Source organism: Ambystoma mexicanum, chromosome 7q, assembly GCF_040938575.1.
Source record: "Ambystoma mexicanum isolate Mex_15411 chromosome 7q, UKY_AmexF1_1, whole genome shotgun sequence".
In the NCBI taxonomy this organism is placed as follows: Eukaryota; Metazoa; Chordata; class Amphibia; order Caudata; family Ambystomatidae; genus Ambystoma; species Ambystoma mexicanum.
In genome coordinates, this window is record NC_090941.1 from 1,019,852,084 (window position 1) to 1,019,865,601 (window position 13,518).

General features: G+C 50.9%; 1 protein-coding gene across 1 annotated transcript in view; it reads right to left on the minus strand.

Moving 5' to 3' along the window:
- The window catches only part of STARD10 (StAR related lipid transfer domain containing 10), a 357,564-nt gene extending 349,989 nt beyond the window's left edge, over positions 1-7,575 (minus strand). The window contains exon 1 of the mRNA XM_069640279.1: positions 6,816-7,575. Within this exon, the coding sequence (XP_069496380.1) occupies positions 6,816-6,974 (159 nt within the window). The 5' untranslated portion in view covers positions 6,975-7,575. The remainder of the gene's footprint in view (positions 1-6,815) is intronic.
- Positions 7,576-13,518: the final 5,943 nt, after the last annotated feature.

Consider the following 13,518-nt stretch of genomic DNA (forward strand, 5'->3'; position numbering starts at 1 on the left):
TCAACTTGGAAAAATCTCAGATTCTAGTCTGCAAGTCAAGAGGGAAAGCTAAGAGCCTAAACATAGTGTGGTATTTACAACAACAACCAATAGAAATTGTGTCAGAATACAAATATCTGGGTCTATACATGCAAAATACCATCATCGACAACAGACACTTGACTGTGTTACAGTCAAAACTATCAACGCTGCTGTCACAGGCGAAAATACTTGTCTATAAGTACGGAAATTTACATTGAGGCATTTGTTTATGTATTATGAGCAAAAAGTCATCCCCATCTTGTTATATGGTGTAGAATCCAAGCTGTATTCCAATGACCAAACTTGGGATAAACTTGAGGCCACATTTTGGAGAAGGGTTTTAAATTTGCCAAACTGCTTACCTTTGCCTATGCTGCGTTTTGAACTAGGGCTCAATCCATTATCTAGCAGGGTCAAATGGAGACTGTGTTCCTTTTTTCGGAAATGCATTCTTGGTGGTGGTGAGAACAATATAATGAGTACGATTGCTGGCTACTTGACCTCCTCCGGTTTGGCCTTTCCTAGTCAATGGCGTGGCTTTGTATTAAATGCTATGTCTGAAGCTGATATATCATTACAGCTGCTGATGGAGAACCCAATTCGTGCTAAAACAAAATATTATCAATGGGAGTGGATTCAGAACTACGAACGCTGCAGACAATACAAAGATTTTAATTCTAAAATCTTTGGTATTAAATGCTTGGGTCAAGTGCCAAGTTATCTACTAAAATGTCCCTCTGCGAAAATTCGGTCCAAGTTCTTGCGTTTGAGAATGAACTTGTGGCCTACGAGAGAAGTGTTGGTGAGACGGAAGACTATTCTTCCTGAATTAAACTTTTGTCGGTTTTGTAATCATCACAGTGTTAAAGAGACTTTACAACACGTGATAGTTGCATGCCACGCTTTGGAAGACATACGGGCAAAACACTTTACGAATCTGTTAAATGTGCACATGCAACGGGACGATTTGGAGATATGGAATGTTTTAATCAACAGTACCAGATTTTCGGGTATAAAGGCACTGGTGCACTTTTTGGAACATATATTACCTTGTGAACTTTTTCTATGAACAGTCATACTAATAATTGGTGGAATGCACATGAGTTGATGTGGTTTTCTATCCTTTGAGATTGTTTTTAATAAGGTAACTTGTGCTGAAGTAATTGTATCATTTAGCAAACTGTGGTATCTGTTGTTGTTCAGCTTTCTTTTACTATATGTCCTTAAGTGTATGCTAACCATGTATTAGGATCTTATGGAATTATCATGTAATTTTGAAAAGTTGATTCTATTCAGCTATAACAAAATAAAAATAAAAAAATTACAAAAAAAATTAAAAAAAAATGACATTTTTAAGCAAGAAAAGAAAAGAAATAATGTCTTATTCTTTGTCAGGAACTGTTTTACTTAATCGTTTTCAGCTGTCGACATTTTTGTGGAGTAATGTTACCGCGTGCAACTTTTTCTTTTAATCACTGAAAGGCAAAGCAGCTGATGGCATAATAGTCCATCCGACCTGCATCAGCTCCAGCAGGCCAGGAGAGCGGTGTGCATGCCTGCGTGCACAGTGAATAAAACCTTAGACCAGGAGAGCGGTGTGCATGCCTGTGTGCACTGTGACTAAATCCCCAGACCTATCCCAGAAGAGCGGTGTGCATGCCTGCGTGCACTGTGACTAAATCCCCGGCCCAGTAGAGCGGTGTGCATGCCTGCGTGCACTGTGACTAAATCCCCGGCCCAGGAGAGCGGTGTGCATGCCTGGGTGCACTGTGACTAAATCCCCGGCCCAGTAGAGCAGTGTGCATGCCTGCGTGCACTGTCACTAAATCCCCAGCCCAGGAGAGCGGTGTGCATGCCTGCGTGCACTGTGACTAAATCCCCAGCCCAAGAGTGGCGTGCATGCCTTCGTGCACTGTGACTAAAGCCCCAGCTCCGGAGAGCGGTGTGCATGCCTGCGTGCACTGTGACTAAATCCCCAGCCCAGGAGAGCGGTGTGCATGCCTGGGTGCACTGTGACTAAATCCCCAGCCCAAGAGTGGCGTGCATGTTTGCATGCACTGCGACTAAATCCCCAGCCCCATCCCAGAAGAGTGGCGTGCATGCCTGTGTGCACTATGACTAAATCCCCAGCCGAGCGGTGTGCATGCCTGCGTGCACTGTGACTAAATCCCCAGCCAAGGAGAGTGGTGTGCGTGCATGCCTGGGTGCACAGGGAATAAAGCCCCATCCCAGGAGAGTGGTGTGCATGCCTGCGTGCACTGTGACTAAAGCCCCAGCCCATGAGAGCAGTGTGCATGCTTGCGTGCACTGTGACTAAAGCCCTGGCCCGGGAGAGTGGTGCGCATGCCTGCGTGCACTATGACTAAAGCCCTGGCCCAGGAGAGCGGAGTGCATGCCTGCGTGCACTATGACTAAAGCCCTGCCCAGGAGAGCGGAGTGCATGCCTGCGTGCACAACAAATAAAGCCCCGCCCAGGAGAGTGGTGTGCATGCCTGCATGCACTATGACGCGTTGTGTGCACTGTGACTAAAGCCCCGGCACAGGAGAGCGGAGTGCATGCCTGCGTGCACTATGACTAAAGCCCTGGCCCAGGAGAGCGGAGTGCATGCCTTCGTGCACAGCGAATAAAGCCCGGCCCAGGAGAGTGGTGTGCATGCCTGCGTGCACTAGGACTAAAGCCCTGGCCCAGGAGAGCGGAGTGCATGCCTGCGTGCACTATGACTAAAGCCCTGGCCCAGGAGAGCGGTGTGCATGCCTGCGTGCACAACGAATAAAGCCCGGCCCAGGAGAGTGGTGTGCATGCCTGCATGCACTGCGACTAAATCCCCGGCCAAGGAGAGTGGTATGCATGCGTTGGTACAACGTGACTAAAGCTACGGCCCAGGAGAGTGGTGTGCATGCCTACGTGCACTGCGACTAAAGCCCTGGCGCGGGAGTGTGGTGTGCATGCCTGCGCGCATTGACTGAAGCCCGGTCCCAGGAGAGTGGTGTGCATGCCTGCGCGCACTGTGACTAAAGCCCTGGCCCAGGAGAGTGGTGTGCATGCCTGCGTGCACTGTGACTAAAGCCCTGGCCCGGGAGAGTGGTGTGCATGCCTGCGTGCACTGTGACTAAAGCCCTGGCCCGGGAGAGTGGTGTGCATGCCTGCGTGCACTGTGATTAAAGCCCTGGCCCGGGAGAGTGGTGTGCATGCCTGCGTGCACTGTGACTAAAGCCCTGGCCCGGGAGAGCGGTGTGCATGCCTGCGTGCACTGTGACTAAAGCCCTGGCCCGGGAGAGCGGTGTGCATGCCTGTATGCACTGCAACTAAATCCCTGGGTCAGCAGAGAGGTGTGCATGTCTGCCTGCACTGCGACTAAAGCCCTGGCCCAGATGTGCATGCATGCACTGCGGCTAAATCCCAGGCCCAGGTCTGCGTGCACTGTGACTAAATGCACAGCCCAGGAGAGTGGTATGCATGCGTGGGCGCAGAGTGACTAAAGCTACAGCCCAGGAGAGTGGTGTGCATGCCTACGTGCACTGCGACTAAAGCCCCAGCCCAGGAGAGTGGTGTGCATGCCTGCGTGCACTATAACTAAAGCCCTGGACAAGGAGAGCGGAGTGCATGCCTGCGTACACTGTGACTAAAGCTCCGGAGAGCGGTGTGCATGCCTGCGTGCACTGTGACTAAAGCCCTAGTCCAGGAAAGCGGTGTGCATGCCTGCGTGCACTGGGATTAAAGCCCCGGCCCAGGAGAGCGGTGTGCATGCCTACGTGCACTGTGACTAAAGCCCCAGCCCAGGAGAGCTGTGTGCATGCCTTCGTGCACTGTGACTAAAGCCCCAGCCCAGGAGAGCGGTGTGCATGCCTTCGTGCACTGTGACTAAAGCCCCAGCCCAGGAGAGCGGTGTGCATGCCTTCGTGCACTGTGACTAAAGCCCCAGCGCAGGAGAGCGGCGTGCATGCCTGCGTGCACTGTGACTAAATCCCCAGCCCAGGAGAGCGGTGTGCATGCCTGCGTGCACTGTGACTAAAGCCCCAGCCCAGGAGAGCGGTGTGCATGCCTGGGTGCACAATGACTAAAGCCCCAGCCCAGGAAGAGCGGTTATGCTTGAGTGCACTGTGATTAAAGCCCCGGCCCAGGAGAGCGGTGTGCATGCCTGCGTGCACAATGACTAAATCCCCTGCCAGCCAAGGAGAGCGGTGTGCTTGATGTTGTGTACAGTGAATACAGCTCTTCATTGTCCGCGCCTGAGAGGCTGCCAGGGGCATGCAGTAGCTTGCCAGCCAGAGCGCGCGCCCGGCCTTGCGTAAAGTGCTGGCAATTATAAAGAGCCAGCCGGGCGGCCTTGGGGACCTTCAGGGCGAAGCTGAACATTAGGACTCCTCCAAAAACAAACAGCAGTTTTCCTTTGCGCAGGCCTTTAAAAAGATGCGTTGGCAACGTGTGACAGCTAATTATATGCCAACCGGTTTACACCAGTGGCTGCGGCGTTACCAAGAAGTTGGTGTCATCAGGATCACGTGTATCCAGTTCTGCGGGTTTCAGCCGGGAGAGCTATGCATGCTGGGACACGTAGGCCCACTTTTCTGATAGAAAACTCCAACTTTCAGACGACATACCAACTCTGGCGTAATGCCAGTTTTCTGGATGTGTGGTACTCAGCTCAATAGTTCTTATGTTAATCAACTTCAGAAGGCGGAGTTATCGCTTGACCTGCATCCTTCAGACATACATCTGGCAGAGTTACCGATGGACCTACATGCTACAGATACACATCTGGCGGAGTTACCGCGGATACATCTGGCGGAGTTACCGTTGGACCTGCATGCTAGATACATCTGGCGGAGTTACCGCTTGACCTGCATGCTTGATACATCTGGCGGAGTTACCGCTGGACCTGCATGCTACAGATATACATCTGGCGGAGTTACGGCTGGACCTGCATCCTTCAGACATACATCTGGCAGAGTTACCGATGGACCTACATGCTACAGATACACATCTGGCGGAGTTACCGCTGATACATCTGGCGGAGTTACCGTTGGACCTGCATGCTAGATACATCTGGACCTGCATGCTAGATACATCTGGCGGAGTTACCGCTGGACCTGCATGCTACGGATATACATCTGGCGGAGTTACCGCTATACATCTGGCGGAGTTACCGCTGGACCTGCATGCTACGGATACACGTCTCTGACGCAGATGCACTAACCCACCGAGTTATCTTAGAAGCTCTGCTGCAATTATTTGTTTTACAAAACGTATTTTAGAGTCAATAATGGGCGGGGCTGAAAACGCGGGAAATGAAATTAAAAGCAGGACATTTTCGAAAGAGATGGGGTAAAGGAAGGCGACAGGGCAGTGGGGATGACGAGTAGAAGCGGCAGAGGAGGAAGAAGATAGGACAGGGCGGGAGAGTGGCTATGGGGGTGAGCAAGAATAAAACTAGGGACTGTAGAGGCGGGGACAGCTGCAGCCATTATCTGACTGCCATCGTTCCCAGTGCAGCGAATAAGCTGCAGGGAAAGAGATGGGGGCGGGGTCGCAGGGAAAGAGAAGGCACAGGAAAAACAGGGGAGTTCCGCTGGCCCGTGCCAGGTGGCAGGAGCTCGTGCAGGCTGCCGTTTCCCTCTGCATCCTCAAAGATGGTACCTCTTGTGGGTAGTGGGGGTGTTTGCCAGGGCTCTGCCCAGGCACTCAATGTCTCAGACTCCTATCGATTGTGCAGGGATGATAGCCAGAGCATCCATGGGCCCCAATGAGCAGGCGCGAGCTGTAGTCTAACCCCAAATGTGGCGACACTGTGGGCGACAGCAGCAAGCCCCGCCGTGCTAGAAAATATTTGGGTCATGGAACTTTTCTTACAAATTAAGCACTGGCTGGCAGCAGGCACTACATAAATACAGTTATTTACTCACATCAGACATGGGGCAACTTGTAATCTCTGGAGAAAAAAAACAACATGCGCCCGTTCTGATAGACATCACCTAGGCCCCAACAGGTGAACCATTGGCACATCAAATCCCATGAGTCCTAGACAGCAGAGTCAATGGTGAGGGATCATGGGAGGTGTAGTGTAATCAACATTATCTGGAGAGACGCAAGTTGCAGGCCCCTCATAGTGCATAGCAGCTGCCCACGGCCGCCAGGGCGAGTTGGAAAACCTGCCTGGTGACTCCAGGTCATCAAGGGCTCCCTGTTGCCTTGTGGGCGCTATAAAACACAAAGCGCCTTACAAGTGCACAATAAATAAATAGAAATAAAACAGCAGGACATTGTGCAGATAACGTCCAGCTAATAAAGTGAGGAGGCAGCAAAGCAAAGTCAGGGAGAGAAGGAAACTAGAAGGTAAACAAAAATCAAGACCCTGGGAAAGCAAAGAGTGGAAAAAAGTACACAGGGGAGGGACAACGTGAATAGTGCAAAAAGTGACGGTGAATAAAAGCGGGGAAGTGCAAGGAGTGGGCTCAAGGGAAGAAAATAAGTAGACGAAAGAGGGATAAAGGAAATCAAGGAAGTGGGAAATAAAAATAAAAAAAAGTTAACCGAAGTGAAAGGAAAACATGAAAGGGAGAAAGTAAAACGGGGGTTGAAGGAGAGAGAAGGGAATGAGCATAAGTAAAAGGGGAATGAAACAATTAAAGGAACAAAAAGGGGCTGAAGGAAAAAGGCCACTATCACGTTTCATACAGTGCGCCATACCAGACCCGCCCCGCTTCTCAGCGCTATACTTGAATTAGGCGCGCATTGCTCAATGACTTGACCGCCCGCTGTATGCGTAGTAAGCAGCGCCTCGAAGCCCCCCTACCTTGATTTTGTGCAGCGCGCGCTCCTCCTCCAGGATCTGGATCCAGACCGTGATCCCAGACTTGTTGAACGTCTGGCTCCAGCCCTCCTGCGAGTTGCAGTCGGTCCTGAAATTGCTGAAATCCCGGTCGTCCGGAATCTGAACGCTTTCCCTGGACATCCTGAGAGAGAGGCGGCTGGGGGCTCCGATGGACCGATCCGCGCGGGAGGGGCGAGGGGTGGCAAGGCCCGACTGCAGTCGCCAACAGTATATACCACCTTTAAGAGAAAAAAAAAAAAATCCAACTTCCTCCAAAAGAAACACAGAAGCTGGAATAGTGCAGAGGACCAGGTATCATCTACAAGTCTATTTAAAATCGCGGATTTTTCCCATCTGCAACAGTAGAACAATCACAATATGTCATTAACTATTGTCACGTGCAGTAAAAACAGGTGCCTTTGGGGTTTCAAGTTGCTCCCGAGATATATGGACTGGTGGCTGGGAGGGGGGCTCCACAGGTGACAGGGTTGCCTGCGGCAGTGGGTCGGTGCGTGCGGCTCCCCCAGAGTTCCGCCACCTGCAGCCTCTCTGTCCCGGACTACAGGCGGGTGCCCGGCTTGGCGGTGTAGCGATGATTCAGCCCTGAGTCAGGCCGGGCTCCACAGGTGCTCCCTGCTCTCCCTTCCCCCGCCCAGCGCCCGCTGTGGTGCAAGAGGCCGATCCCCGCCGGCAGCCCTGCTCTCCCGTGTAATCTCCAGCGAATGCTTGGGCTGCTACTGCGCATGCGGGAAATGCAATCGCCTAGCAGAATCTGACGGTACATGCAACGTCAGATTCTGCTACGCGTCAGAAACTGCTTCTGATAGCGCTACCCGTCAGAAACTGCTTCTGATAGCCGTGCAGCGCTACATTAACCCCATGTTACCGATGTGTCCCCAAGTTTTGTATTAACCCCATGTTATCTATTTTAACCCTATGTTTTGCAGGACAGTTAGCATTATGTTAGCAATTTTTAACCAATTTTTTTCTAACCCCATGTTGTCAATTTTAACCCTGTGTTGTGCAGAGCAGTGCAGCATTAACCCTGTGTTGGCATTTTTGAACCCTATGTTGCGTCATTCATGTAGCGATAGCAAAATCTGATGGCATGTAAAAAAAATGTCATTTTCTGCTGCGCTGCAAAGCCGCCTGTGAGGAATTGTGCCAATTTAACCCTATGGTAGCTTGGTGCCATCCTTCCCGGGCAACTGGAGCTGTGCCTCAGCATTTTTAACCCTATGTTATGATATGATTTATATAACAGGCAGGGACGTCATTTGGGGGTCGCCAGTGTGATGTTGCAAGCATGAACGGCGCATGCGTGAGCCTCGTTCTGGGCCGCGCATGCGCAGGAGGAATAAACGTCCGTGCAGGCAGTTGCAGCGGGGACGCCCTAAGGCAAACACGCGTGTCCCGTGTCTCCTTGTGTGGATGCGTGTGAGAGAGTGCGTGTGCGGTGCAGCCCGAGGTACGGGCCAGCACACAACATCTGGCGACAAAGCGGGATGCAAATCGAGCATTCCCCGAACCCAGCGCGAGCAAAGCGGATCGGTTTCTACGCAGGACACGGGGCAGTAGCGGCCTGAAAAGGTGCTTGTGCGCTGCCCACGTCCCACAGAAACCACAGTGAACTAATTTTTGGAATCCTGACAGTCGTCGACATCTAAGACGACTGTCACAACAGCCAGGGGTCGCAATTGCGACCCCTAAGGTTTCCCTTGCTACCCTTGGGGTCTCCCTTGCTACCCCTAACAAAAAACATTTTTTTAAAATGTTTGTTTACACATCGAAACTGCTGGGCTGTGGCCAGTGCCATGTGACTCTTGGTTTCTGGAGTGGCTGGAATTTATGTTGGGGCATCTTAAAAAAGACAGGGGGTTCCACAAGTGTAACACTTTGAGCAGTGACCCTAAATAAGAAAGAATAGGCATAACAAACAATTTGTCTTTGTGGAATTCTATACAATAATTGCTAGAATCAAAAAAAGGGGTAAAAGGTCATTTTTCTATCGCTTCCCATGATGTCATTTCAGAGTGGGGTCAAATGACATCACTTCCTGTGATGTCATCAGAGGTCAAGGGTCATGTTATGTCACTTCCGCTACCCCTGGCATTTTGGTGAAATGACGTCCCTGATGACAGGTTATTTATAACGTGCTTAATACCCAGAGGTTTCTAAGCGCGGACCCGGGGATGTTGTCTTGCTTCCAAGGCAAACACGTTGCCCCTGAGCTATCCTCCCGAGCAAACCTATGTGGCATCAATTAGGTAGTCATAGCAAAATCTGACGGCAGCCTAAACAAATTCTGACGGCAAGTAAAAAGGCATTTTCTGCTGCTCTGCAAAGTCGCTTGTGAAGAATTGTGCCAATTTAACCCTATGGTAGCTTGGCGCTGCCCTTCCCGGGCTGCAGGAGCTGTGCCTCAGCACTTTTAACCCTATGTTGCATCATTTGGGCAGCCTAAGCAAAACCTGATGGCAGCCTAAGCAAAATCTGATGGCGCTCCTTTCCTTTCCCCAGCTGTATTACCTGCGGGCTTGTCCGGGCCCATTTTTAATTCCAAGAGCCTTTCCCCCTAGACCCCCTGTGGTGTTATTTATTGTGGTGGTTGCCCTCCACGGGCTTTAATTTTGTCTTAAAGTTTAGCCTCCCTGGTGCTTTTATTCTGGTTCTGGGCCTCTCGGACCCCTCTTGTATCCCTTGCATTTCATCTTAGTCCATTCGCACGTTTTCTTTGTTCCAGGCCCCCTTCCTCCTCTAGTGCTGGGTTCTGGTTCTCCCTCCTCGATTCCCAGGATGGTGGCTCCTTCTTTGCATGTTGTAATGCAGTGTTGTTTTCCCTCCCATTCAAACAGCAGACCAGAAGGGAAAGTCCAGCGGTATCTAATGTCCTTCTCGGTGAGGGTCCGTGTTATGGGGCGCATTCTTCTCCTTTTTTGTAGTGCCGTGTAGGATAGGTAATGGAAGAGATGAAGTTCGGTTACAGTATATTTGATTGGTTTTGCCCTTCTCGCTGCCTGCAATATCTGTTCCTTCTGGCCATATTAATGGAGGCCTGCTAAAGTGTCTCTGTGCCTGGCTCCTGGTCCATTCCTTTGTGGGACGACCCTATAGACCCTGTCCAATTTGAGTTTGGATTCCCCATCCAGGTCTGTTAGATCAGTGAAGATTTGTCTGACCGCGTTCATGAGATCCTAGTCATGGACATGTTCGGGGAGGCCTTTAATCCAAACGTTCGATCTCCTGGATCTGTTTTTGAGGTCCTCGGCCTGTAATTCCAGATTGTATGTGGCGGCGGCCAGTTTTTCCACCAGGTCTTCTGTCTTTCTCGTGTCTCTGCCAGGTCCTGTAGTGCCGTCTCATTCGTGTCAGCCCTTTCTTCGAGTTTTCTTAGGTCCCCTTTCTCCTCACGCAGGGCGGAGGGCCAGTCTTCTCTAATCTTGGCCAGCTGGGTTTCTACTGTGCCTGCTATTTTGTCCCCAAAGTCCTGGAAGTACTGTTTGAGAATATTCTGGGTGACTGATTGGGCTGCCCCAGCCTCCTCCTGCTCCTGCCTGGTTTCTTGGGATTCCGGGGGCCCTTCCCCATCGTAATCAGCCTCTGTGTCTTTCCTCCAGAGTTTATGGATGGGACCCTCTTGGGCTCTCTTTGGGGGTTTTTGGGGTCTTTATTGCTCTATGCCTTTATTCTTCGACATTCTCTTCGAGCCTCGTGAAGGGGAGAAACCCCTTTATGTAATGTCTTCGAGGGCCGGTCTTCTGGTGATGAGGTACTGGTGGGTCCCCCTCCTTTTCCCCTGGGCATCCTTCTTTTGCTGGACGTCTGTTCCGCAGCTACTTGGGGATTCTCTCCTCATGGAGGTCCAGGGGGATATACCCAGGGGGTTGTCTCTCTCCCGTTTGCCAGGTCTACGTGGCCTCTAGCCCTTTACTTCCCCCACTCTTATGGGGCAACATCTCGCAGTGACCTACCACCCCCGCCTGGGGTGTCAGCTTTGCCCCTCTTGAATTTAGAGGCTTCATCTCCTGTGGTTGCCACTGTTTGTTTGGTTAGGCGTGCCTGCCCTCCCTCCCCCTGGAAGCTCCACCTTAGCTCCTGTATCCTGCTCTGGGGAACCAGGGTGTCCGGTGTCACTCTTGTGGGCCCTTGATCGGATCTCCCCGGGGCCTCCAGGGTGCGGTACCTTGGCCCTTCCTGGCCTCAATCTTCTCCTGGATGGTTGGTGTGAGGGGGTTGCGAGGTAGTCCTCTGGGTATAGATGACTGCTCTGTGGCCCGGAGCCTCCTCCCTCCCTTGCTATGTCCTATGGTATCTTCCTCTGTGTGTTCGCTTTAATGGAGGGGCTTTACCATTTGCACTCGTCGGGGTTGCACTTGTCGGGGTCCTTATGAGGCTCCATGGGTGCTCCTGCTATCCCCCTACTGCTCTCCTCTACACTTGCGCCTTCAAGGCTCCTGATATCCCCCTACTGCTCTCCTCTACGCTTGCGCCTTTAAGGCTCCTGATATCCCCCTGTTGCTCTCCTCTAGGCTTGCCCCTTCAAGGCTCCTGTTGTCCCCCTGTTGCTCTCCTCTATGCTTGTCCCTTCAAGGCTCAGGGCTGGCTCCGGCTGCTCTCCCACTCATAAGGCACTGGATGGAGGAGGAGGCTCTTTGCAAACAAAACTAGCTTAGGTGCTGCAGGCAGATGAAAGTGCCTGAACTGCCGGGGCCTCCCTTTCAGGGCCCGACAGAGGAGATGAGTAGTGCCTCTGAAGGGTTGTCTTGCCCAATCCAAATAATGGGATGCTAATGAACCTGCTAATGTACCTCAACACCTACCCTTTTGTTAAGGGTCCAATAAGTAATGACCTTGAGCATTGATTTCTAATACTTTAAGGAATGTATCAAGCAGGCTGTGTTGTGTTATGCACTTAGTTATGCAGGCCACACCATATTTTAACTATTCATATGTGGCCACGCCCATCGGGTATTAGACCATGGCCATCATGCAAGACATGCCCCCAAATGATCCCCTCACCCCCTTATTTTCTTACCCCACTTAAAGCCCTCAGAGTACCTGAAGCAGGGTACGGGTAACATATAAAATATTCTTGCAGAGGGCCGTTTGTGGGTTCTCTGGACTCAAACACCGCCTGGTGACTGGATGGGACCCTGGCGCATAAAGTGTTGCTAAGTATCACACACCTGGTGAGAAGTGCGGCTTCCCTCTCATGCCATTATTACACCATTGACGAGAAGTTCTGTCCCGCCTCCCTTCACTGAAACAATGACACTCATGCTGAAACCAACGCTACAACTGACTGCACACTACACATACCATCTCGCAAAACCGTAGCTATCGGGACAGTTTTCGAGACACTCACTGCCATCTTTGCATCCCTCAAGGCCACATCGTATGTGCCTGACTGCCTCTGTACTCAAAACCCTTTCTGACTGAAGCACTCCTCCTTTACTTGACAATCATTAACTGCTCCCAGCAGGACACAACTGTATTAGTTCCTGAGGCAAGTGGCCTTCATAGAATCATAGTTGGCTAGCCAAACCCTCTGATTGGGTTTATAGCTGTTTGGTGACTATTAGCCAATTAGGAGAGCCGTTCTGTTTGGGATATGAGGCTCACTGTGACGAATCAACTTCTGGTGCACCAGTGGTGCAGAGATGAATATCGGTTTCTAAACCATCAAACAACCCCACACCTCTAGTACACCAGGAGGGATCTGAACAGATTGGAAACATAAACAAATTATAATCCTGCTTGTTCAATTTTGGTAACATGGACGCAGCTGCAGGCTTATCTGTGAATAGTCGTGGATCGTTGGTTAGTTGCAAAACAGCCATTACCAAATGTCTTTGCTTTGTGAAAGCGAGGTGAGTGGAAAGCATCTAAAAGTTCCTATGAGCCTGTTTTTTCCATTTAATTGTCTTAATCTGTGCTCCATGCCTCGGTGAATCCTTCTCCCTGCCTTCCCCACCCGCTTCCTCTTCCTGGTCCCTGCCCGCCTCCCAGGCCACCCACCTCCCTGATTGGTCAGATCACTAGTTCTAACTGACCCTCCTAGGGCAGCCCCTGCGGCAAAGCGCCCAAGGCAAAGGGCGGCTCCTACAAGAGGTGGATCCATATTGTGTCTGCAGATGTCGCCAGTGGCCAGCCGTCAACCAGCAGCAACTAGTAAGGCATGTGTGCCTAAGTGGCTACCACCTGCAAACTATGATATGATATGATAGGTTATTTATAATGCGCTTAATACCCAGAGGTTTCTAAGAGCGGACCCGGGGATCGAACCTGTGTTTCTCCGTGTCGTCTTGCTTCCAAAGCGAGCACGTTGCCCCTGAGCTATCCTCTCGGGACCGATCTCCCAATATCCAATCTCATTAAATGTTAGCCTACGTCACACCTTATTGAGCAATTCAGGCCGACCTGTGTTAAAATTCTATATTCTGCCAGTCCAAAATAATTAGAAATTGTTCCTGTTAGCCTGTCTCGCATCCAGATAGTGCGCCCTAGAGATTACTGTGTCGCTTTCTGCCTGTCACACACTCCTAGAATTGTTGGGCCTTTGTTACTACTGTGTTATATTCTGCCAGTCTAAAACACTTAGAAATTGTTCCTGTTAGCCTGTCTCGCATACAGCTAGTGCACCCAAGAGACGACTGTTTTGTTTTCTGCCTGTCACACACACCTA